This window comes from Pezoporus occidentalis, unplaced genomic scaffold (genome assembly GCF_034315485.1).
Source record: "Pezoporus occidentalis ecotype Australia unplaced genomic scaffold, CSIRO_AGI_Poc_V1 ctg18, whole genome shotgun sequence".
NCBI classification, from domain to species: domain Eukaryota; kingdom Metazoa; phylum Chordata; class Aves; order Psittaciformes; family Psittacidae; genus Pezoporus; species Pezoporus occidentalis.
In genome coordinates, this window is record NW_026913640.1 from 11,774,152 (window position 1) to 11,801,311 (window position 27,160).

Consider the following 27,160-nt stretch of genomic DNA (forward strand, 5'->3'; position numbering starts at 1 on the left):
TCTTCAGCCCACGTGTTTCTTCAGCAGTTACTCCACCAAGCCTCCTCACCCGCCCCATTGTACCTCGGTGACTGAGTCCCACCAGCCTAACGGGTAACCTTTACGTGGCTGCTGCCGGACCGAGGGGCGACGGGGCACTTGGGTGCGGGCCCCTTTGCTGGCGGGGAGCTCCGTCGTCCCGGCGGGTCAGGTTCACTACGCACTGGGACCACCCTCCCGCCCCCCCCCGCCGCACCACCGGCCCTTCCCGCCGCTTTCTGCCTGGGTTGCAGACAGCGCGACCGGTGGGTGCCGCCCCCCCCCCCCACCGCTGCCAGCGGGCCGCCCCCTTCCCCGCGGGCCGCCTCTCCCCGCCGGCCCCGCCGCGCAGCGCGGGGCGCTCCCGCCGCTCCAGACTGCGGTGGCGGCTCTTGCCGAGCGGAGCGGCACTGTGCGGGGCGGCAGCGGAGCGCAGGGAGCGCGGCTGCGGCAGCCCCTGCCGGGTCCCGGCACGGGCGGGGCTCACCTTGGCCGAGCCTGGCCGCCCCCTGCACCGGGGCGGAAAGTTCAGCGCGCAGGAAGTTTGGGGGCAGCTCGGAGAGTAACTCGGCAACTGTGACTGCTGCTTCGGGTTGGGAAGCAACCCGCAACACAACAACCAAAAAGCCCGCGAAAGGGGAAAGAACCCGGGCGAGGGTAGCACCCGTGGGAGGGCGGGGGGGAGAGGCGACTTTCTTTGCAGAGCCACGGTCCCGTTCACAGCGGATCCCAATGCAACTGCTCATCCTCCTACTCTTTTACGCTGTCGTCTGTGCGAACTTTTGCAGCCGTCAGGGCACTACTGCCCCTGCCCAGAGCGGATCTATAAAAGCCCTGCGATCCTCCAATATCAGGCGAGATGGTAAGTGTCCTTTTGACTTTTTTTATTCTCAAGGGCTGGATTTGCAGAGGAAGCCCGGAGCACGACCCAAGGGCTTCCCCACCCCTTTCTCCGTGAGCAGGGGCTCTCGGTGCTCTGTCCAGGCGGGGGGTAGGCCGGGGCGTGTGTGACCAGGTGGCGGGCAGGAGGTGTGGGATGGGCCGAGGGGACCGCTCTGCCTACGGCTGCACCTCCGGGCGGTCCCGAACTTCTCAGGGCACCTTCGAGGAGGTTTCCCGAGAGCCGAGGTGCCGGCGGAGCTCTCAGCGTCCGACCCCCCCCGCGCTGTGGGTGGCACCTCGCCCCTGGCAGTGCGGGGTGCCCGGTCCCAGCTGCCGCGGAGGGCCCTCTCCGGCACCCGCTGGTCCCGTTTCCTCTGCGTCCCGCTGCTGTGCCGACGCCAGGGGCACTGCGGGGAGGTCGGCGGGATTGCGGCAGGGGCAGCCCGAGCGAGGACATGCCGTGTCCCCCGGGGTGTCCCGTCGGGGCGCAGTGGCGGGGGAAGGAGGGCGCAGGAACTGCGGCCGTTGGGCCTCGCCGGCAGCGCCGCCGTCGCCTCAGGGCGCTTTGCGGGAGCGCGGGTCCTCGCCCGGCCACGAGCGGGCTGTTCGCCAGGGCTGCTGGGCAGTGCCCCGCCAGGACTCGCCTCATCCCTTGTGCCCGCTGCACCGTGTGCTGGAGTGGGATGCCCGATGATGGTGAGCACCAAGAGGGGCGGCTGCGGGCTTTCGGACACTGCCCGCCTGAAAGCAAGGGAGGTTTCAGTCTTCGCGTTTGAACTGTGGCGCATTTCCCGCGGCGAGCCGCCGGCAGAGGATTTCCTGGACAGCTGAGGTGCTGTCGACGGTCTGCCAGTGAGCGGTCCGCGTGGCCATATGCCGTGGCCCTGTGGTGAATGAATGCGGAGGCCGAGTAAGAACAACACCACTGAAATTCACCTTTGTGACCCACTTGTTCGTGATTAAAGAAAACCAGGTCCTTTGGTTTAGGAAAGGCAACGAGCCTCTGGCTGTGGAGCAGCCTGTTGTGTTCCCCCTTCACATGGGAGGACCTGCTTTAGCACGTTGCAGGGGAACTTCTTGCAGAACAAAATGCAGGATGTTCTCCCTGAAAATGTTCAGTCTTCACATTAACATCTTCTAGTTGCCAGAATTTATATATTTTATAAGCCCTTAAAAAAACAAGACAAAACAAAACAGAAACCACAGAACAACAGTCACTTGAGCCATTTCCAAGACTGTACTCTGTATTTGCCCGTGTTTACTTTTCAGCAAGTATGCAATGTGTGTAATGGGTATACAGGTTATTTAGGAAGGTGTTTTTGTTTCAGCTTTGGAGCCATATTGAACATAATAATCTTTTGAATGCCTTTCCTAGTCACTGAAAAAAGGCATAGTGAAGGTGAAGAGGCTTTTCCTTAGAACTGAGACAGTGACCCTGGAAACAAGATAGAATTGCAGTTCCTTCTGTCTCAGAAACCAAATTTAATCTAATGGAAAAATTATGTGTTATAAAATCATATATCCCTTATTTCTGTTTTGTCCTTTCAAATTGTTATGTGTTTTGCCAAGCTTCATGTCTTGTTGCCTGCCATCTTAAACTTCATAGAAGACCTGAGACCATCTCTGAACTAAGCTTCCAAGTCAAACTCCAAACAATCCTTTTTGCAGAAAACTGCAGTGATTTCCCTAGAACTTCAAAATGTGTTTTACTCCAATCTTCTGTGCAGTCAGTGAAGAAACCAGTAACCCCTAATATAAATAAATATTTCATCTTGCTGGCAGTGTGATGGATGTTTTACTCCACTGAAGGTGACTTCTTGTGGTGAAATTGCTTCTTGGCATGATTAAAAGAAGAAGCCTCTGTAAAATGATTAGTTAATTGCTCTTTTCCTACCTGTGATTCTTGAACGCTGTGATTAAGCTTTGTACCTTTAAAATGATCTTCTGCAACTTGTAGTGACTGAACTGTCTGGGTATGCGAATGGACTGGTACTGGGGCTGTTGGAAAGTGGCAGATCCGTATGAAATTACATACTACATTTGCCCTGCCCAGGGCTGTATGCAGGTGAGGCCTACAGTGTACAGACATAGTGAAACACATCCACGCCAAAGTCAGGCACCTCTGCAGTCCTGTAGCGGATGTCATCCATGTGCTAAGGAGGTAACACACTTTCAGAAGGACCACATGCCCCTAGCAGGCTGCAGGCTTGCTGTCTCATTGTGCTTGGGAAACCTGCTTTTTTCCCTTCAAAGGATGGTGTGTTTTGGTGTGGCCAGTGGAGCTGGGCATTCTGTCACAGCATCTAAAGCAGATCTACTGCTACTCACCCTGATGTAACTCAAATGAACCAAACTGTTGCTTGAGTTTGTTGACTAAAGGTCTATATTTGTGCAGCCAAAGGTTATTAGCTGTATTCCAAATGTTCCATGCATGTGATAAGCTCACAGTGAAGTGTTTAGGCCACAGTTGGCTGTAGGCCACTAAAAGTATTTCTGTCTTTTATAATTTTCTGTGGTGTTTGTGTCTTGTTTTGGTCTGAAGCGCTGATATGGAATAGCATTAAAGACATGTGGGTTGCATTGCTGAGTGAGACAGTATTTTTGTTCTGTAAATATTTTCAGACATGAAAATATGGACTTGGATCTAAGAGCACACAATACATTGGGGGTAATATGTTCCAACAGTTTCTCTCAAAATGCACAGCAGGGATAAAAACTAATTTAATATTATGTCCTGGGTTGATGATCATGAATGTCATATTGTGGAATTAAGAGAGATACTGAGAAGGAAGCAATATCTATTTAGCTCTTTAAAAAAATGTTATATCTTGGCAAGTCCAAGACCACCTGCACATTTTATTATAAAAGAAAACAGTCCTTTGGATTCCAGCTCTTTGTTATCTCCAAGCAAGATAAACTAGTGATGCTGCATACACAGAGCTTTAATATGGAGAGTTGGTCTTGCTTTTGGCCAAAACAAACCTTTGCATTGTGCACGATTCAAGATTGTCTTTCTTCTTTTAGCCTAAAAGAGATTGATGATTGTTCTTACTTAAGTCTGAGGTTGCTCTTGGAAGCAGTCTATAGATGAAGGGCAGCACATACAAAAAAATACCATTTCATGGATACCAAACCTAAACAGACTGTACTTCCTGCCGAAGGTATTAAGAATATAAATAACCTGCTTACAAGACATCCTCTTGTCCTAGTGGAAGGACAGGCGTTGATGATTCAGCTGTCCAGTGTGCTACTAATCAATTATTTAAAGTGTCCTGGAGATGCCAGCCTGGTTGATAACACATGTAGTGGTATTTACTTAAAGTGTTTGTTAATGTGATTACCTGTTAGGTCCTTTGAAGTTCATCAGAATAGCGCACAGAGAGGACTTCCAGATGGTTGTGTTGGTCTATCTGCTTCAATTTCCAGATTTGCAGCATGGAGGTAATACTGCCGAATTATAACAAGTCGGCTATTTTGTTGCTGCTGTTTTTGCTACGATGTGTACTTGGATATGAAAAGTGGAGATGAAAGCCACTAAGTAGTATTATTTACTGTATAGTGTCTAACTGAAACATCAGTTGCTTGTTCTTATTGAACAAACATCTGGATGAATGCTCAATCTAGGAAAGCATGCCTCATCTGTATACTCAGACTAAGCATCACTATACATATTTTAAACTTTAAAAACCAAAGTTTAAATAAAAGGCAGAAGTGACAATATAGTGTCAAAGCATTTCAGTGTGTAAACAAATGAAATCCATGGAATCAGTATCTTCTGATGTGGGTTTGAAGCCATAACATAGCAGGCAATGAGATAAGGTTATGGGCTCTTATGGTTTATTAGGATTAAAAAAAAAAAAAGAAGAAGAAAAAGAAAATTATGAGTTTCCAAACTTTGGTTTGTTTGTGCACCACCAAAATACAAATAAAAGTTCTTTACTATTCTGGGGAAATGGGAACAGCTTTTTGATCTTTGGTGACCTGTCCAAAGGGATGTGTGCCATTAACTCTACCCTCCTCTTCTCTGAGCTGGCCTGTGCCTAAACACAGGGAAAAGTATTTGATGATTTGGGCATTATTGTCTCACCAAATAGGTGTTAACTGCCTGCTAATGGTTAAAGGTGTAACTGAGGTGGTGGTGCTTTTTTTTTCCATGCTACTTTGAAACGGCTCTTGTATGACTAGTGAGGGAACACCAGTTTTGGAATGCGCTTTCTGGATTCTTTAATAATAGACTTATTTGCATGCTTTTTTGAAAGGTTTCTGGTAACATAAAATCGTGTCAGCTGGAAAGCAGCTGTAATAAATTTGTCATTTTAAGCTTTATTTTCGTGATTGTTTTTGTAGGCTTTATTAAAATTAAAAAAAAAAAGTATCTTTCAGGCTTCATCAGATTAAAAAACCCCACCTTAACAATTTACCTGCAGTAATGCACTTTGGTCTACAATTGTTTGACTTTGATGATGTCTCTTATCTGTATAATTACTGTTTGGGCTGAAGTATCAAAGCTTATTGCATGAAAATTCCAACCCTGACTCAGCAGCAAGCAGTATGAGGGAATTCTGCAAAGGAGCTTTGAAACATGTTTTATCCTGCAGATGTGTATCTTACAGTGGAAGCCACTACAAACTCTCCAGCCAGTCTCTCAACACTACTGTTTCTTCTTTTTTGTTGTTTAAAATGTAATTATAAGAAATTTATTTAGGACAGGTAATTCCTAAAACACTTGCAGAGAAAACTTGATGATTGTATTACTTTGATTCTTAGAAACTGAACACTGCTGAAAATTCTAAAATAATGGATTTTTCACATTGTGATCCCACAGAGCGTCCGTGTTACAAAACACATAGGAATAGGCATAAATAGGAAAATCTCAGGGAAACATTACTGAAATAACATTTTTCATATTCTTAACTTTGAGAATCTTTGTAATTGCATTAAAGTCAAAGAGTTCAGTCCTACAGGATTCTGTGATAACAAAGCTCGAATAGCTCGTGTGCGTGTAAGATGATGTCAAGTATAATTGTATCTTACAATGAAGCAAGAGTGCAAGTATTTGCAAAATTTAGAATAATAGAATAATTTAGTTAGGAAAAGACCTTTAAGATCATCAAGTTCAACCACCGCATCCATCACTAAATCATGTCCCTAAGGGCCACATGTACATGTCCTTTAAATCTCTTCAGGAATGGTGACTGTACCATGTCCATGGTGATCTCTTTACAAGATATTGTTAGCTGTGCAATTTACGGAATTTAGGTTGAAAGAAACAGTTATGGTTAAAATATTTGTTAGTTTTCCAGGTTGCAAGTGGAAGTTTTGAAACTAATTTACATGTTGGTTCTTTAGTGAAAATGAGCTTACAGGGAAAGGGATTCTGGAAGGCTGAAATTCTTTAACAAAATAATATACAAATTCAGAATATTAAATATCTGACACTCCTTCTTTAGACTGGGTGTAAATATTAGATAAAGAAACAGATCTGTAAAATCAGTATTATTTATACAGCAAGAAATTCGTTTGGGGAGAGTTAAATTAAAAGGACAGGGAATGGCTTTCATTTCATAGCTATAATAATAATATATGTAAGATGTAGAAGTTTATATGTTTTATGCTCTGGTCTTTTCATAGGATGATCTTGCTTATATTAAAATATATCTACAGCAAATTACAGATAGATCTCTTTGACAGCAAATAAAATATCTTGCACAACTGGTTCTGAACACCAGAAAAGTAGGCAGCTGCCTGTGGTATCAGAGTCCAAAAGGCTTCAAAATGTCCAGCTCTTTGTTGCCTCCAGAACAACAATAAGGGCCTCCAGAAGTCCCTTCCAACCTCAACCATACTGTAATGGCATCTAGTCCACTGACAAAAGGGTGACGACTGGTGGAACACATCCTGTGTCAGACGCAGTGGTCATCTTCTGTCCTGCTCTACCTCTTTCCCGCTCTCACCCCTTTTCCCATGTAGAGCTGTAGTAGGAACATGAAGTCTGGTTCTCCCACATATCTAGACCTAACTGTGTCCCTCCTTGCCTCTTCTCCATTCCTTGTGTAGCAACATTCAATTTTGCCTACACAACTGAGAAACCTTGAGTTAGCTCTCAATGTTTGTAGCATATTCCTAATCCTAGAGAAGCGATGTCTGCCACTGCTTACTCTGGCTTTTGTGGAACTGCAGGAATTTGACACTAGGATATTAAATGAGACCTAAGAAATATCATGAAAGTTCCGTATTGGCATTCTTTATAGTAAGAATTTGCCCCTTAATGCAAATCTGATAATTTGGAAAATTCGTTAGTACTCCTTTTAGTTAGCTGATTCAAGCTGTATTCAAGAATTGCCTCCAAAAATCCTGTTATATTCATAAAGTTGATTACATCATGACATATTTTGGATAAAAGAGACCACTTATATCCCTGCTTCTGTTGAAGATATCGTGGCTAGAATACTGGATTGTGTTAGGTTACTTGGCAGTTTGTTTCAAATCAGTCTCCTGTTTACAAAGCTAAGGAAGTGTCCTGTTTACAGTGTCAAACTGGCTAGATTTTCTTTGGGGAATTTGCACTTGGCTCCAGTATTTTTGGTAGTGAATAAATCCTACATGATCTCAGGCTTCCTATTGTACTTGAGTAATCTTCAGTTTCGTGCTTCCTTTTTGATCTGTGTCCCATGCTGTGAAAGCCAACATCCCATATTTCTGCTTTGGCAGTCAGAGCTCTGCATGTTTGGAGATGGTGCAGAAGAACACACTTTTACTTCCCCACAGACTTCCTGCCAATGTATTTTAGCCCTGCTGTGCATGGGTCTTGATGATGTTAGACTCTGTAAAAATATTTAATAAACACTAGGTCCATGAAAAATTTGAAGAATAGCCGTCTTGACCTTCTTTGCACTGAAATCAGTGACAAAACTTCCATCAGCTTTTACTGCAGCAGGGTCTGGCTTACACTTTACACAAATTTATACAGGATAAAATAAAATGGTTAGGAATTCAGTGATGACTTTGTCACAGGGTCATAAAATCATAGACTCATTTAGGTTGGAAAAGACCCTTAAGATTGAGTCTAACCATAAACACTGCCAAGTCCACCACTAAACCGTGTCCCAGACTTCCACATCTACGTGTACTTTAAATCCTGCCAGAGATGGTGGCTTCTTGGGGCAGTCTGTTCCAATGCCTGACAAAACTTTTAGTGAAGAAATTCTTCCTAATATCCAATCTAAACCTCCCCTTGTGCAACTTGAGGCCATTTCTTCTTGTCCTATTGCTTTTTACTTGGAAGAAGAAACCAACATCCACCTTGCTGCAACCGCCTTTCAGGTCACTATGGAGAGCAGTAAGGTCTCCCCTGACTCTCCTTTTCTCCAGGCTAGACAACCCTACTTCCCTCAGCCACTCCTCATGAGACTCATGCACGAGACCCTTCACCAGCTTCATTGCTCTTTGGATGTGCTCTGGCACCTCAGTGTCTTCCTTGTAGTGAGTGGCTTATGTAGGTAAGCTTTACAATACTCACAATTAAGATATTCAGTTAGCATCCATGCACTGAAAAAATCTTGTGCACTGATAGACGTGAAGTGGCAACTAATGTAGTTACACTTCATGTAACAAAAGTACAGAGCAAAGCCTCATGGGTTCAGTGTGTCCGGCTGCTTTTTCTCCTATACTGAAATTCTTCTGTGTCACCCACAGGATATCCTACAAAAGACTTTAGCAGCAGTACATTTCTAAACAATAGTTTAAGGAAACCTGTCAGTATTTTTCAGTGTCTTGCATTGTTTTTGTTTATTTTTTAGTTTTAAAGAGGGCTCCAACAGTAATATATGTGAGGTTTTGTTATTGTTTCATTTTGGATCAGTTGCAGAAAATTTTTGTCATACTTGAATGTATTTCTAATCTGATGTCACCCACAATAAAAGTGTATTGAAGATAAAGCAGAGGCCCAGACAGTTTAGAGAGTAGGAATAAAAATAGTTACAATGAATGTTGATTACCAGAAGTACTGTGGAATTTGGAAACCCTTTATGTACTGTTGTGCCCTTAATTTGTCAACCAGGAATTTGCTTGAAAGATAAATCCTTTGCTTTAGCAAACCAGTGACTAGTGCTGCATAAAATAGCAAGTAGGTGGTAATAATGCTTTGGGATTCTTTGTGGAAATGGACCGAACACAGGTTCTTAATCACGATGTCTCAGCAGGGATAAACACTGATAGGAATGATTTCACTAACACATCCAGATGTCAGTAAAAGGGTTGAAGACCTAATCACAGAAGCCTACAGAGATTTTGCTGCTTTGAAATTCATAGAAAGCTCAGAAGTTACAGTACTGTTTCTTTTCCTGGATCAGGTTGTAGGCCTGTTCCCTTGCTGGAAGTCATCTTCACATTGGTGTGTTAGGTTGCTGAACGTTTGGAAGTCAGCACAGGGGAATGCTGGTTTGCTTCACTGCTGTCCTTACAGTGTGACCTGGGGCTCCCAAACTCCTGTCACTGTTGTTCTGGTGGGATGGCTATGTAGTTATGAAAAGGATAAAAGATATTCTTTGCCCCTTCCATCTTCATAATTGCAGAGAACAGTTCTTTGCCTGGGTAGACTTGGTTTTATTTTTGTTTGCAATTAAGGTTTGTCACCCAGGTATACTTTTCTCACCAGTTCACATTGTTCATTAGGTCCTGGAAAGTGGGAGCCAAAGTTAACCTCTTCTTCCAAGAAAGAGATAAAATTCTTGCATCACATTGTAGTAAGATAGCTGCTGCTAATATATATGTGGTCTGCTTTTACATAATTAGCACGTGCAAATGTGAACCTCCAAAGTCAGTTCTCTGACAGTGCACACCATGTTTACTGCCTAGTACATGCAGGGTGTTTTGAGTGGTGCTTCTGAGACAAGCCCACCTTTGCAGCACCTGTAAGGAATGCTGAGATGCTTTGAGTATGTCTGTGGATGTGCATGGCAGAGCTGAGTTTTGCTGATACATCCCCTTCTCCACACGTACAGCCTGCCTCCCAACAGACTTCCAGAAACAAATAATTTCTTTGCAAAATGACAACATGGAAACAAACATCACTTCAGAAAATAAACTTTGCAGCACAGAGGAACCTCATGCCATACTCTAGTGCATATCTGAGGACAGATCCTGAACCTACATTGTTGCCACAGCGGCAAGCAGAGGAGGATGAGAAGTAGATTGTGTGGCTGCTCAACTTGCTCTTTGTTCAGTCCCGCTCTTCACAGCAATCATAACTTGTGGACAAAGATGAGATCCTTACCTGGGTGCAGCCATCATTAAAATGCTGTGGCCCTGCTGTGGGTGCTGTTCCACCTCCTGTTGGTTTTCATGTTCAGTGTTGCCAATGTTTTGAAGGCTCAGAGCTGTGTGACTTACTGAGGTAAAATAACAGGGCACATGGATAGCCATTTGTGGGGAATAGGGAATCATACAAAACAACAGCATGTTATGTCCTGCATAAAAATCAAATATCTTGGCTCTCACATACTTGCCTGGAAATAATTCGTGTGGTGTGGAAGTTAAATAACAGTCTCCGCTCTGAAGAAACCTCAGAACAAAACAGGGAAAGCGATTATCCTGGTTTTATTTCATCTAAGGAAATAGGCGAAGGCCACGAAGAAGAAGCAATAATGACTTGATATGTCAGTTCAGTTATTTTATTAAGAATTACTTTAAAAGCTTTTTTTTTATCAATAAGTGCAGGGTATTTTTTAGAGGCTTGTATGTGCTGCATTTTATTTTTGTACAAGGATCTTGTTTCAGGACTTCTCTTTGCATTGTTACAACAACGGTGCTTTTTCCTGATGCTACTGTTATTTTTTGTGCCATCATCAACTCGTGCAGGACCTGAAGTCAAACCTTGTTAGGCAGATTGCTTTCCAGCTTACCTTAGGCAAGCCATTAGATAAAATAGTGGCTGAGGAAAAAAGTGTCACCTGTTTTTCTTATTTAAAGAGAGACAGAATGTATTTCTATATATGCTTTGGCAATGAAGTGATTGCAAGTTTAATGACACGTTGTTGTAGTTTTGACAGAGATTTTCTAGCACCTCATTTTCAAAAAGGCTTTCAAAGATGATTGGCCAAATGAGAACAGACATACCCAGAGCTGCCTTGTTTCTTTCTAGAGAAGATAGCTATCCTGGTCACCTAATGCAGCTTCTACTTCTCTTTTTTTTCCACAGTCAGGAGACAAGCATTTCTTTGCCTATTTATTATAAATCAATATTGTAGTTTTTTAATTTTTATTTTACATTTACTGTGGCTAAAATAAAGCCTGTAGTTAAGAAACAAACCAGCATGACCTTCACAGTATTATTGTTATTTTGTTGGCTTGATGTTTTTTCCGGTTTAAAATTTCTTATAATTAGCAGATAAAATAAAGGATCCAATGCCAGCATGTGAATCTAGGCAGTTCTGTAAATTGGTTCTGATTGAGGTTCCTACCCATCAGCAGCAGCTGGCATGGCTTTTCTAAGAGCATGAGTGGGCCTGCTGGAAAAGCTGACTGAAGAAACTCGGGGAGCTCCCACTTGGGACTTGGCTGAACTGTTGTAAGACAGCTACATGCCACACCCAAGAGACACTGTGCTTGCTTACCATGGATACTAATAAAGAGTTCATACCTATAATGGTTGCTGAATTATTTCACATGGAATGATGGAATGTTTTCTGTTTTTGTGGTGGTTTGGTGTTTTGTTCTTTTTTTTCCCCCGTACATATGCACCAGATATGCACCATTTCTGTTAAAAAGTTGGTAAATTTTTACTTTTTGATGCTGGCATCTGAGACCCGGGAAAACGAAGTTGAGAATAGACTGACAATACTGGAAAATGAAAATTTCTATTATCTGTCAAATTCCCACATGCACTATGCGGAAAACAAAACACTGCCCTCACAAACCTTTTGTCAAATGTTTGCCCTTATAATAAGACAAAGGGAAGCAACCAGAAAGAGAGGAAGAAAAAAAAATTTAACAACAGACATTTTAATTTCAATTCTGGTCAGGATGAAAAAAAAAAAAATTGTCAAATAACTGAACACATGGGATTAACATGAAACATTTTTAAAATGAAATTCAGAATCCCGTTAGGTGGAATTGACTGCACAGCCTTGTTGAATGTACAAAGTAAAGAAAACAGGATAATAAAAATGTTATCTTTCTTTTTGTCAGATTCATTGTGGGACCAGACATAACGGGACTAAAGGGTAAAACCATGCAAGCTGAGTATGTGTGTTACCAGCCATGTATGGAGTGCCATAGTCATTATTTACATCATTATTTACAACAACACCATTTCTATTGCACTGTATTTGGACACCCAAGGGGAAGATTAACTGGGAAACCAAGGCAGGGCTGCAGTTCCTTCCCCATCTTATCTCTGATACCCCATACATGGAAGAAGTTGAGTAGTGTGCTTACTCCCGGCTCCATTCATGTCTTGCTGATACACATGGAAGGGCATGCCCTCGTTTTGATGTGCACCGAACAGGGTTCCCTCCTGTTCTCCTTTCTGGCCGAAGAGCTGAAGCCACAGCGTAGCCCTGTGCCAGCAAACAATCTGATATATTGCCAGATTTGACTTTTTGCAACTCCTCCACTTGGTACTGCAACTTTTGCTAAGAAAAACAGGTGATGTGTTCAGTCTCTGTATTCTTCACTGAGCTGTGTGGGAAAGACAATCCATATGTGCCTCACCTGAGACATGTATATTTTGTGTCAATGGATGCATTTTCACTTCCCACAGAAGATGGATACTGGGTGTAGATATTGTCTTCATCTTGCTCCCAAGACTGGGAAAAATAGAGCTTTAAATATTGTGTGACTGTGCTCAATTTGTACAAAATTAATTTATTGTAATTATGACCTTATTAAAGAAGTTTGGTTTCAGCTGCTGTTCACCTCTTACTAATGACTGGTAAATAAAATGCTAATTTATTATACAGCTCTTGTATTGCAAAAGTTCAGGTATTCAGATAATTAGCAACTAATTTCCACACTACACTGAACATTTACTCTAATCTGAGAATTTTTAGACATCTTTGCTGGAAGAAATCAAACTGTAATGAAACTGTTAGTGCCACTGCAGTTTAAGTGAGGGCTATGTTTCCAGTAGTAACTGGTATTCTTACATTCACACTCTACGGATCTATATTTGACCTTTAGTAGAGAAGAGAAGGAATAGAACTGGTTAAACTATGTATGAAATAATAGCATTTTTTCTTCCTTGTGGTTCGTAGGGGAGAAAGGAATATTACAGAAAGCATGAGAGGAAGCATCTTCATGTGTGGTTCCCTCTAGATCTGGTGGTCAGAGCTATCCTGTATGCAAAAAGCCATATGCTTGGGGAATCTTAAGAGAAAATAGTTTCTAGCATTGTGTCTGATAAATCCATCAGGATCACTAAGTCAACACTGGGACAGCAGCTGATACCATCTAATTTTGAGCACATAAATTATTCTTTTATAAGCTGTATTGTTCTCTAGTGGTTACTGTCTCTCCCTGTGATTATTCTGGCAACTTCTAAACTAAAATGTAATCAATACAGCTCAGCCAGCTTTGGTTGCCCTTCCCATGGAGAAGTCCTCTGCCACAAAGGTGATTCAGGCTTGCATTCATGCTGCCATTGATGGGGGTGGTAGGTGGAGGTCTAAGGGCTTCTTTGGAGAGATTTCTGGTTTCCACTACTCTCAAAGATCTAGTTTTGAGCCCTTTGAGCCCTTTGAGCCCTTAACCATACTCGGTAACCTTCTTCTGCATCCTATTTTTCTAAGAGAAAAACAGTGGTTCCTGGTCTGTGTGATTCTGTATGTGCATATACCTGTGTGTGTAGTTGCTAGTCTGTCTGTGGAATGGTAATCAAATGCCATGCAGTATTACTTAATTCTAGTGTAAATATCTGTGTTTTCATAGAGCATTTTAAAGATAATATGCAGCCTCTATGCTGTAACGTTTGCATTTCATTCCTTTGGCTCTTCCTGACAGACTATATGCCTCTTTTGAAAAGAATCCCTGCCATGGATCAAATGACATGATCAACAGTGAAAAGGTTCCTGAGTCACTTAAAGTTAGGGTTTCTCTCCAATGAGTGTAAAGTGTTCGAAATTTCTTGAGTTTTGCTATCTCTGGTAGTATGTGTGGGATCTAAGCTGATGCACATCTCTGAGTATTTGGGACCTAACTCCAAATTAAGGTGTTCAAATGATACAATTTTGTTAACAGGCCCTACAACCTTCTATATAAACTCTTTACAGGACTTTTCATTCTTCTAATAGACATAGAAAAGCAGGTCATGTTTTTTTTTTTTGCTTCTACAGTTTTGGAACTACAGCTGGACATAAAACTTTTATACTACAGTAATGAATGTGTTGTTCTCAGCTATCATCTTATTTTATATTTCAGTGAAAATCCTTCTAAGCCTATGTTGTTTTGAAGAAATGATGTGGTATGACCTTGATGAAATTAATAACATTGCGAAGGTCTGTTTACTTTTTGCATTGTTTACATCTGTTGCACTGCAAAATGAATGCTGGTGGAGCTGCTGTGCTCTGGAGAGTATTCTGTACAAATCTTCATAAAATCTGCATTTTTTTCCTTTATGTTTAAATATAAATTTATTTTTTTTAAATATAGAGATTGTGTAATAAAAACACTGTTAATCAAAAATGCATGCTTTCTACTTTGAAAAAGAAAACATTTGAAATCATGACAGCTTATTTGAAGATGTGAACAAAATGTAATACTTTGCAAGATGTAGCACATGGTATTGGATAACTGCAAAATGCTGTTTCATTGGGTTCTTGCAGATTCTACTCCTTGAAATATTGCTGTTTTCTTAATCATGTATGGAACTGAAGAACTATTTATATCTCTTGATGTCAGCTTAAGTTTTACAACCATATCACGTTGGATCTAGTTCATTAAACACCTGTATTTTCTATATTTACACTATATCGAATGCTGGCGTTGGCATTTTTTTCAAAATCTGAGACTTCATTTGCTGCCGTACAGAAATTTTGCGTTCATTATTCCTGGTTTCAATTTGCCTGGCAAATGCAGAATCAATACCCTTTTTTTTTCATTTTGTTTAGCTCACTCTAAATTGAGAAATCAGTGTGGGCTTACACCCCCCCCCCCCCCCCCCAACACCACAATGATTTTTCTTGTTCAGTCCATAAGTAAAAAATAACTACAAGTGTATGAATTCAGCATTGCAGAGAAAAACATCCAAAATACAAATAGGCCATACCTGCACAGATACTTTCAAAAAGATTAAAATTTTCATTTTATTTTAGTTCAGGGTCCACAAATCATTTCAGAAACATGTTGCCATGGTGCGAACAGAAGCAATAGGAGTTCATTGATAGGTAGTATTTCCTTGATTTACTAAGTCAAACTTGAATGCAAACCATGTTATGGTAGTTTTTCTGATGTTCTCAACACTATCAAGGTAATTTAATTTAACTGAGAGCTTTTAAAATGCTGGGGTGTGCACATTTTAATTAAATCCTGATTTCTATCCAAATGCAGCTCGATGCAAATCGCAGTCAAAACAATAATTTTCATTATTATGCACATGTTCTCTGATATCTGAAAAAAATATAAAATTCAGGATGTACAAAAAATGTATAGTGAGAGAAAGTAGCTTTAAATATTACTATACATAGCACATATTCCTAGTGAGCAGAAAGAATTACTTGATCTTGTGCTGTTATATTTAATTGCAGATAAATATGTTCTTAATGGTTGTGTCTTTAAATATTCTTTTAAAGCAAACAAGTCTGAAAAATAAAAATGAAAAATCAGATTAAAATTAAAGATGAAAAGCTAAGTTACCTGTGAGTAACTTTAAATTTAAGTTGAAATCTCAGATGTGAATCAGTCTATTTTCCCAAGTCCACACTAGATGGACTTGGGAAAATATGTAGTGAAGTCAGTAATTTTATCTCAGGTCTTGGCTGCAGGCCTTTAAAAAGTGTGAATTTGTATACACACGTGTACATACATCTGTATGTACATGTGTACATGTTTAAGTGCTTAAGGAGTTGTTATACATTTACTTTTAAATTCAGTCTGCCTTACCGTGTGTTTAAATGAGGCAGAAGTGTAACTGGTAGAGAAAAAAAGTTAATTTTACTAAACTTTTTTGTGGTTTGAAAAATGGTGCATCTTGCTAAAGCTTTCCTATGTATAATTATACACTGTTCATCCCCTTTTCTTTAGATGTCTGTCTTCAGGTGGGATGAATTACTTCTGCATGTGCCTTCTTTTTGCACTTGATACAGAGCAAATCTACGGCAAATAGGTCACTAACACAGCAAGCTCAGACAAGTACCTAAAACTATTCCAGTTTTTAATCATTCTGAGAAATGTGAATTTGGTCTTCTTGATCTCTTCAAAATGCTGAATGTTTAGGATAAGATCAGAGATTCCTTTATAGTGATGAACAGTGGCATTATACTAGTTATTTCTGACTAGCAAGTGATATCAGTGTGTCACTGGGACTCTGAGCTTCAAGAGTAACATTTGCTACCACTGCTTCTGGGATAAAATATGGAGGGTTGACACTACTGTTGGAATAAGTGCAGGTTTTGGATTAGATTTGGCTTCCTTTCTTTTTTCAGGATCACAGGCAGTTATTAAATAGACTTAGACCAGCATATATTTGTGCAAGATCTTGTGTTAGCAGTTTTTTATATGTACAGAGGTCAACTGAGATTAATACATATCACCCCTGCCAGCTGTTTTAGACCTCATAATGGCACTGGGCTCTGACTCATGGAGAATGAATTTGTCAGAGGTTTCTAGCAGGGTCTGAAATCACTGTTTGTAAGGAAGCAGCTCTCAGCAACGCCTGGTTGAAGTTACACAGTCACGAAAGTTGAGCCAGAGGTTGCTGCAGAGATGTAAGTACTGGAGAGAAGAAGGTTGGTTGAATGCTGACTCCCAAAAGCCAAAGATGATTAATCTTGTTGTGGTAGCGTTCCTAGGAAGCTAACTTTGGGTGTGAGCTGGTTGTATGAACATGTAAGTGCAAACATGAACATACACTTTTTGAGCCCATTGCCTCTCTACCCTCTAAATCTTTGCAGTCTGTCTTGCTGCTCAACTGAAGCTTTTTTCCCCTTTCCCTTTCTTCCCTCATCCTGACCGAACCCATTCAGACATGATGCTAACAGAGGGACCAATGCCTGCAGATCACTTCCCTGGACCTGCAGCTGTATTGCATGTAGTCATTGACTTCAGCATCTGTTCTGGCACCTCAGACAGTTTAACGGGAGATATTTGGTGTCTACCACTCACATGTTTTCTCTTGTTTATCAATAGATATAAAAGCAAAGATAATAATAAACAATATCCCACATGTATTTAAGATTTGGTTTAAAATGTATTTTCTTGCTTAATGTAAACCTATCTAAATAAAGATATAAAATGTCTAGATCTTACTGTGTTAAGGCCTTAAGCTTTAGCTAATATATTCAGTGCAAATAAAATACAATTCTTTGGACAGCAGAAGTAATGCAGTCTTAAAGCTTTGTACCTCTTTGGCAGGCTGTGCTGTGAAATGTGAGCTGCATCTGAAACTTTTCCCAGTGTTAAGATATACAGTAATGTTCTCCCTCTGGATTGCCTGCTGGTCACTGAGGAGGAGGCTTGTGCTGCCTCCCTGCTTCCAGGGATGCATTAATATGGTCTCTCTTCTCTCTGTTTTCCTGCCTGTCTTCAGAAAACTAACAGAACTGAAATACCTTTGGAGCTTTTATCCTCAATTTAGCCAACAGATTCAGTAGTTACTAGGGAAGCTCACAGATGGGAATATAGGCATAGAGCAAATAAACACTGGTGATGTTACTGAGTGCTTAAGTATTAAAAAATAGATTTTGTGTATACCTACAAGTCTGTTTATGGAAGTAGTACTACATGAAATTCGGCCCTCAGCATTGCCTGAGCTCTCATCCCACTGGAGCATAGAATAAAGCTAGTGGTGACTTAAATGGGAATAGAGTATTGAGAGCTTTCAGAAATCCCCATCCAGTCATATTTTTATTTCTCAAAGAATTATGAGTATTTTGGATAGTAGAATTTAAACACATAAAGGAAGAAAGAGTCATAGGAGGTATGGTATTTATCTTCTTGAAAAAAAAAAAGAAAAGGAATGTCTCTTCTTCAAAATGATAATGGTCAAAAAAAGGTAGTGGAAGTAAAGTCTGGAGAGATTCTGTGCCATTAAGGATGAACATAAAGTATGTGTATCTCAGTTTACCAGTAAAGGTAGTTAATGTGTAATTCCCATCTGAAAGTGGAATATATGTGTTACACGTATCATAGATGACAGACTTCATGGGTGAAGTAGAGAGGTAAATCACATTTTGGATATTAGGCTAAGCAGGAATACTGTCTCAGTAGGAACACTGTGAGGTTTGTTTAGCATTGTGCAATGGCTCTGAATCCAAAACAGTTGCAACTAGAAACTGAGCGTTTTCTGGACATCAGAATACTGTTTCTAATTCACAAGTACTGCATTTACAACACAAATAAAACATAGCTGAGCATGCCCCATTTCATCCTTTTCAAGAAAAGATCCCAGCCTATTCTTATTCAGACCTTCACATTATGTCCTTCCAACTACTGGTGTTTAAGAAAGTATTTGCAAACTTAGACTTCTGTCCTCACAAATAACCTGTAGTTTAAATGGTGTAATTAATAATCAGTTAGCTTTTCATAGTTAAGCTTTGAAAGCTTTAGATTGTAATGCACCAAAAATCTGAACCTGAGGAAATACAGACATGTCCAGTGGGGTCTTTTAGTCTTCTTTGTCTTATAGCTGTGAGGCATCTTTTATTTGGGTAAATAAACTGCACTAAAAAAAAAATATATATATATAGAAGAGTGAATAGGAATGCAAAAGTAAGAGGATGTATAAATTATACAGTACAGAATAGCTGGGATGGGATTCTTTCACCCTCTTTGGGAATACATGATAGAACCCAGTTTAACTAAAAAACAGTGTTTCTGTAGATTCTGTAGTGTTTCTAGATTTATTTACGCAATAAATTCACTTGCAAAAGTTCAAGTGGTAGAAGTCCTGATTCAGAATATTTCTAAAGGTTATTTGATTGCATCTAATGTGAGACAAATGGTTTAATAAGTTTTGAGCAATGCTAAGACACATTGCTACCATTGTTTCCAGTATGCAGAATTTGGCCCTAAATGAAACCAAATCGAAACTATTAATACATTCACTGAATGTTATAGGGCTATGAGTCCAAATAGAATTAAATAAAAATACAATTAAAATAATGCTTTATTTTTTTATCTAATATTACCAAATTATTTATGCCTATTGTGGTTTTAAGATGCCTTCTGAGAAACTTGACACAAATACTATCGGAAGACGGGTACCAGACTGAATGACTGATTTGGCCTGTTTCAGCAGTTCCTACTATGGTGTACAAACCAACAACCACAAGAGCTGCTTCTTAGCTCTTATTACTGAGCTCAGGTTAAACAGAAAAGCAAAGGCAGATGTGTAGAGTATATTGGAGATAATAATTTGGACAAAATGTATTTGTTTGTCCTCTCTGATTATTATCTGTTGACACACCGATAAAAAATTCACTTGGATGTGATCTGAACCAAAGGACCTTTCCATCAGTCCTCTCTTGGTTTTAGTAGCAGTCTACTGGGGTAAAGGCTGGTTCAGAATGAAGGAACTGAAGATAGTAGTAGCAATTCATATGTTAATTTTAGTCTGCATCTAGAAGGCATTAAAAATAAAGCTAAGGTCCTCATTTGTCTTCCTGCATCTCTCCATCTTTTCACTTGTCTTCATGAGTTTCACAACTGTTAGATGTCTTTCTTCTTCCTCCTGGTGTGTCTTAAAAAATTCTGAGGATTGTGGCTTAGATATAGCAAGAAATTAAATGTGTTTAGTCCTGGAGTAGATTACTCAGTGTCCTTTAAATTTTGCAAGTCTGTGGTGTGTCTAAGCTATAGTCTATTTTCAAGTGCTTTTTTTGACGTATGACTGGAGTCTTCTCAGCTTAACTGTCTTTTCCCATTCTTTGACTAAACCATTTTTCTCCTTCATTTCTCCGTGCAGCTCATTCCCCTTTCTAGCTTTCACTAGAGGTAAGTAGTGCCTCATACTACCCATGGTTTGTCTTTCACGTCTCGTGCCATTTTTTATGCTATACTCTGCTAAATCAGCATTTTTTTCTAAGGCCTGAATCTTTGCTCATTAACAGAGTTGTATTTGGCTGCCTGCTAGGCAATATTCCTAACATAATTTATGGTTCTTCGCATTTCCTATGAAATCCTTTGCTAAAATTCACATACTTTATTCAATGTAAAGTATGTACTGGTGCTTCACTTCTATCCTTTTTTACCCTACACTGCAGTTGGAAGGGCTGCCTCAGTTCAAGTCCCTGTATACAGGTCAAGTGAGCTCTATCTTAAAAATAGGATATTCTGTGCTACTGCTGATACTACTTAGGGGCTGTACCAATGCTGCTTAGCAACCTTCCTATAATTCTGGCCATGATTTGGGTTTTCCAAGTTTATATCTGTTTGCTCCCAGATGAACTCTGTCCTCTAGCCTGGGAGTTTCATTTTCTTTGGAATTAACTCCTTGGTGTATTTATAGAAAATGATCACGTTACATATTGATAAACTGACCCTTGCTAATAGGAAGATGTTGCAAGTTGTTTTGTTTCCTGATCCCTTTTGGAATGCAGAACTATCATGCTGGTCTCCTGTTTTAGTACATGAACACTATACTGCCGACAAGGAGTGGCAGCATATTAAGAATGGTTGAAAACTAATAGAGAGGACAGCTAAATTCGGGTTTGGGTGCTAAGTTATTAAAATGCTTTTCTGTGTGACAATAAATTCTTTTGTGAGCAGTGAACCAACAAAGAGTGGCTTCTTAAGGTTTTTTAGTCTTTATGATTAGAGCCAGTATGGATTTTCTGATACATGATGAAGGCACTCCCATTTTGCAGCCTTTTTCTGAGTGGTGTCATTAACAGAGTCCCTTTTCCTAGATAGCATCCTATATTCTCTTAACATGCAGAAACGTTGCAGCCTCATGTACAAGCAGACATGTAGACTTAGTTTGTTCTTATGGGAAACCAGCTGTAAAACTCTATTATCCTGTAGATGCACTGCCTAAATATAAGATTCCTTTGTGTGTTGAATGTTATTGTTCATGCTTCAAGCATAGTATACTTCTTAATTTACAGCTCACCAGGTGCAAGTTGCACATGCTTAAAAAATACTGAGATAGTTTGGAAAAAAGACTAAAGACTTCTGTCTAAAAGATTTTATGTGGAAACAGTTCAAAGGACAATCTCATGCCTGTATAAAGGACTAGCTCTGTCTGTTTATTATGGTCCTTTGCAGAAAGTGGAAATAATGTTGATATTCTTGAAATATCAGCATACACAATCCACTGAGGCAGTCAAATGTCAGAGCTCTAAAGCTTTGCACCTCTTGGATTTTATGTTAGTTTAAGTGGGAGAAAGGGGGCAAGAGTATTTGCTTTCATGATTTACTGAGTATTAAATACCAGAATTCTCCATTAGAGTGTATCCCACCTTCCAACACCCATTTTTGAACTCTTGTTTTCAAGAGCTTTACATTTTGGCCCTGAATCAAGACAACAGTCAAGCACGTACTTCCATCCCAAAGAAACTTTAAGCTTCTTTGTGTCCATGCATGTACATTGTAAATGAAGGTCTAACTGCAGCAGTTATGTGAATTAGTTGCCTAAAGGTGAAAATCTGCTTCTCAGATGCACTGTCAAATCTTCATACTAAGGAGATCGCAGGGTGTACTGTTGTGTGCCAGCAACTATAGCTAAGGGGGCTCTCACCGCAAGTTTCATGTCACTTGAGGATGAAACATGACTGATATCTACATTTGCTCAGAATAACCTAATAAATTTGGTATTGTTAATCTTTGGGGAGCTGGGTTTTTTGTTTTGTTTTTGTTTTGTTTTTTTTGTATTAAGAGGGTCATTTAAGAATGAGTAAATCTGACATAAACAATACAATAGAAGAAGCACAAATACTTTTTTAGGGTGGAAAGACTGAGTAATCTATCTCTTACACTGAAGCCTATTTACACTCCATCTGCATATTGTCATTATTCCCATTGTGGTTGCTGCTCATGATGTAGATGTTGAGTTGAAAGACTGATCTCACCATCTCTCAGCTCTGAAAAAAGACTCAATTTTTTGAGTCTTCAAGAGCTCTCTCTTGTTTCAAGCTACAACTGTAGCTTGTATGATTGCAGAAGAAGTAGGATGCTACAGAGGAATGGCCTGATGTGTAAGAGCTGTAATGCTGACAGTGGCTTTTCAAGTAATTCCATTGTGTGGACTTACAATATTGTTATAAATGCAGGTTTATTTATCCCAGGGTAGTTATTCTGCAAGAGTAGTTCCTACAGAACTTGCAAGCAAGTTTTAGACCATAAGAAACCACTGTATTTAGTCTGGCATACTTCTTTAAGTAGACTATATTTCACCAAATGATTACTTCATTGCAGTGACACATTTCTGATTAAGTTTAGAGCAAATTTTTGTTTCATTACTTAAAGGTCCTATTTTAAAACACTTAACCTTGCTAGAATCCATTGTTAAGTTATTCCACTGGTTCAGAGTTTAATTTGATCTCATTTTCAGTCTGAAATTGTCTAGACTTGTCTGAACTGTAGCAGCTTGCTGTGCCTCAAATATAAATACTTACAATAATGGCAATGGGAACAGAAGTTTACTGGCTAAGAAAATTCTCAATATGTGAATTTACTTTAGTGTGAAAGACCACTCACAGCTTTTTAAGACAAAAAGACAAACTTCTTTATGTCAGTTTTATACACTTTTGTCACCTATGAGACTGACTAGAATTCGGATTTTTCAAGATGGCTTTTCACTTTCATAATAAACTTTAAAGTAAGATGTGACATGAAGTCAAATAGCCCTGCTGTACCTATGTGAGGTATATCCCAGGATGATTTCGAGACTCAGAGCAGCTTATGATCTACTGGTGAAAAGCATGGTCACAGCACAGTGCCTTTGCCAAAAGTACATACTTTCCTTTATATCTTGGACTATCCAGTGAAAGTTATTAGTACAAACGAAATATTTCCCCTGCTGGTTTGATGTGTCTGGTCCTTTCCATTTGGGAGAACTGTGGAATTAGCTATTTTCCAGCTGGTATAAGGGGACATGTATCTCCTGCCTTCCACCTGCTAAGGTGTGTTGTGTTTCCTTTGACATCTGGTCCCCTCTGTCCTCCTTGCAGTAGAACTTTGGAAGTGTGGACTGTTATGATTCATGCTTACCAGTCCCCAGAAGCCTGGACTGTGGTGAGACAGCAGCAGATACAGAGTTTTTTAAGCCATGAACTCTGGATGACATGATTTTATGTGTAAAGTTTCTTTTTCCTCCTATCCTGATCAGAGCTCTCTAAGTTTAGTTTAGGAAGTATCCACATAGGATCTCTCTCTCCAGTATGGTCATCCTTCAGATTTGGTGTGGCTTCATGAGTCATGGTTAGCCCCACGTGTAACCCCTCTGTGAGAAGTTGGCTCTTGCTTAACAGAAGCTTGGGGTTGCGGGGAAGTACAGGATGTCATTCCAGAAAAAGGACATTCTGAACTTAACTGGAAGTTGTATTAATCTATTAATTTCTTTAATGAAGCTTTCAAGGATCAAGATAATACTCCAGAAAACTTGAGACTTTTGCAAATTCTGGAGGAATGAATATCAAATCATTTATAAAAAAAGAAAACAAAACCCCAAACCAAACCCAAGAGTGGATTGTGGAGGTGTCAAGCTTTCTGGTGGGAGGGTATTTCCAGCATTGCCTAACATGCCAGTGACACAGTGAAACTTTGGCAGTGATCTGTCTGTGTGCAGTGTTAAATATTATGCTGGAAAATTCTAGCATGGGTTTCCAGTTAGTGATTACAGAAGAAATACGGATGAACTAGTGTGCCAGAAAGGAGGAAAAATAGAAACTGATATCATCTTGTTTACAGGGAAATTTAGTACAACGCAGATTTGCAGGGGTTCAAAGGCACACACAGGCACAGATGTTCCCTGAAGCTGCTTTACAGCCATTTAATGTTTTGTTGTTTGTTTGCTTTTTTTTTTTGTCCTTGTTGAAGAATGTCCCACTGAAAAGGAGCAGAGTTGGTGACAGGTTTGGGTTCATCTCACTCAATGATTTAAGCAGTGTGTATGTGAATCTGCTTTCTGTCTGTAGGTAATGAACAATGGCAGGCTCATCCTGAGAAGGCTTTACACCACCTCAGACTGATGTTAAGGCAAAGTGATATTAATCCCCTCTGCTTTCCTGTTTTTTTTTTTTCAGCTAACTTTCTGACTGTGGGACTGGTTTTGCACAACAGAAGTCTGCATCCCTGTAACTATTAGCATTTCAGAGCACACTTAGCTGTTCCTTAATTTCCATTCAATGAAAACTTTGGTTAGGGCATTTTCTTCATCTATGACCTGTCTTCCTCCATTTCCTTTTTTTTTTTTTTTCCTGAGCTCTAAGGAAAATATATTAATTTACATTACTTTTTTTACTTCATTTCTTTCTCTTTGTAAATTAATATTCTAGGTCATGTGTTGCTCCAAAGAGCTTGTAGCACGTGCTAAATGTTGCACAACGGGGACCAAAAATGGCTGAGATGGAAGACAGCATGGAAAAGCTGAAAACCTCCATAAGCTGGCAATTTCTGTGTTTGTGTCCTGTTACTAGAGAGAATTTAATATATTTAATATACGATAGAAAAGTCTGTGAAAGGAGACTAAAGGATTCATGAGAAATTGAAAAGAAATGGGAATCCAAAATATTTGCTCTCTCTACCCCCCCCCAATAATTTTAATAGCCTAGATTAAATGTGTTTTCCCTTGTAATTTACCAGAAGCCCCTCCAGTGCCTCAGATTTTACACAACACAGGCCAGAGTAAACCATGCAGCAGAAGTGGGTTAATGTGGGTGGTAGCAGGGGATGCACACTGGAATGAAAGGAGGACTCGAGCAGGTATGATCATGAGTGACCTCACTGCCTGTATTGCTCTTTCCTCTGCTTGCTCACAAGAGCCACACAGCAACATCAGTAGATGCAACGCAGTTGCATAAAAGTCATTCTTACTATATTTTTTCCCCAAGGAGAGCAAGCTGACCTTTCATTTAGAGGTATCTGTCTGAGTTGTTGGTCTGCTACCATTCTGCATTGCAGATAGATACATTTCTTTCCAAGTACTAATGATAGTAGCAAGTGGCAACATTGAGCTGAAGGTCCTGGAGGTCAGGGGGCAATGAACTGGGGAGGGAGGGACAGCCTGCGCTGCAGCTGGACTTGGCTAAAGGAAAGCATAATCAGGTACAGAGCAGGAGCAGAGGGGAGCTCCTTCACGTGCAGTTGCATGAGGGATACACATTAGACCTACCTGTTGACGCTTCAGATGCCACCTCCAGTCAGCATCAGGGTGATGGTGTGGGGGATTTCTTCTGGCAGAGGATTCCCTTCTATACCCCATTTGTGTGCTAGGAAATACACTGAAGGCAGCTTTGATTTAAAATACTTGATTAAAAAACTCTAAGTTCACTAAATAGCTGCTGCAGCAACAGTTGTTCTGTGACTAATGGATGTGCCTTTTGACATCGTCAGTGACACTGCAGATGTTCAGCCTTCTTTCCTTTTGCATAAAGGAGGGAAGATTTCAGTGCCTCATGGAGGAGCATGAACATTTCTTTGTCTTATCCTTTTTGATTTCCTGTTATAACTTGTAGCATAATAGTGATAATAGCTTGAGAGCACTGTTTTTCTAAGCAAGAAACCATGTGATAAACTACTGGTCCTTTTGTCTCTCTTAATTTGCCCTGTTGGCAGCCATATTAAGGCTTTTTAATGTAGAACAGTGATAGTTTTATTACTTTATGCAATTAAAACAGCAGACAACCTGAGTGAAGGATGGAGGTATAAATGTAGTTCACATGTGATGCCCAGAAAATCTGGTGTCTGGAACTGGATGCTGATTCTTACACACAGTGTCAGCTTTGGTTCTGTGCTTGGTCATTCCAGCTCTTGTGACTACAGAGGAAATCCTGACTTAATTTAGACTGGGCAGGTAATTTCAGATGGCCTATTCCAGCTAATAAGCACATTTCTCTTTGACTGCAGGGACTGTGTTTGTATATACCCAATGTAATTTTGTATTACCTTGATTACACATTGCCACCAGCATAAGTATAGAGCTTAGGATAGGTGGGTAAGCTTGCCTAAGGAGCTGGACAGATTTGATAGTTCATCCTGAGCTTTATGCTGCTGCACCTGTACCTTTACAACTGTCCAGATTTAGGTATTTTAAAGATAATGCAGTGTTTTCCACAAGCTGCTGTTGCTGCAGACCATGGTATAATCATGTTCACATTTTTCAGTCTCTAAGATAAGATCCACCTGGGAGATACTGCATATATAATATCTCTGGAAGTCTGTAGCACCTGGTTTATATCCATGTAAATTTAATATCATGACTTTGAAGCTAGTACTGTGTAAAAGCTGATTAGAATTCACTGTGTCATCAGTTATTCCATCATGCCCACAAGGCTGTTTTAATATGGTATTTTAGTACAGAGATTTCTTTTTTTTTTTCAGATGTCAGGTTGCTGTGCTAGAAGCTGTAACAGCTTCTTTGTAAAAGTTCCTAAAGAAATAGAGTGGGTTAATGTATATTTTTTCTTGGGGATTTGTTAAATGAAACTAATTGATTCTGTGTAACATATGCCGTGCAGGATCTTTGCACAGAAGTTAGCAGGGCTCATTGAAAGATCTTTAAACTAGATCTGAGGATTTGAAGGGGAAAAGAGATAAAACCAGTCTTGCTAGAGACAAGCCTAGGGGCAGCACACCAGTGTTTGAGGGAGACTGTACTAGTGAGGTCCTTTTGTCTGCCATCTCAGTGGAGACAGGGGATGGAGATCCATGTGACAGCAAAAATGCAAGTTTTGTTGAGATATTAGAAGTCACAGAAGCACCTGAGAATGGTCAAATATGAATTTCTTACCCCAAAAAGTGGTGGAATCAGTAGCCCAACTGAAGTGCATCTCCACCAGTGCAAGCAGCATTGTCTGTTTCATTTTTAAGACATGCATTTTCAGCTAATTAGTTACCCTCAAACTTCTTATAAGTTAGTGACTGCAGAAAGAAGATAGAAACCAAATGC

General features: G+C 40.2%; 1 protein-coding gene across 5 annotated transcripts in view; it reads left to right on the forward strand.

Annotated features, from left to right (window-relative positions):
• Window positions 1–379: 379 nt before the first annotated feature.
• Window positions 380–27,160, forward strand: part of PDGFD (platelet derived growth factor D) — a 141,804-nt gene continuing 115,023 nt past the window's right edge. For 2 of the 5 annotated variants that reach the window (XM_062615333.1, XM_062615332.1), the window contains exon 1: window positions 382–880. In XM_062615333.1, the coding sequence (XP_062471317.1) occupies window positions 751–880 (130 nt within the window). In that variant the 5' untranslated portion in view covers window positions 382–750. Of the gene's footprint in view, window positions 881–27,160 lie in introns of all 5 variants that reach the window. The other 3 variants (XM_062615330.1, XM_062615329.1, XM_062615331.1) reach the window with 3 other exon arrangements.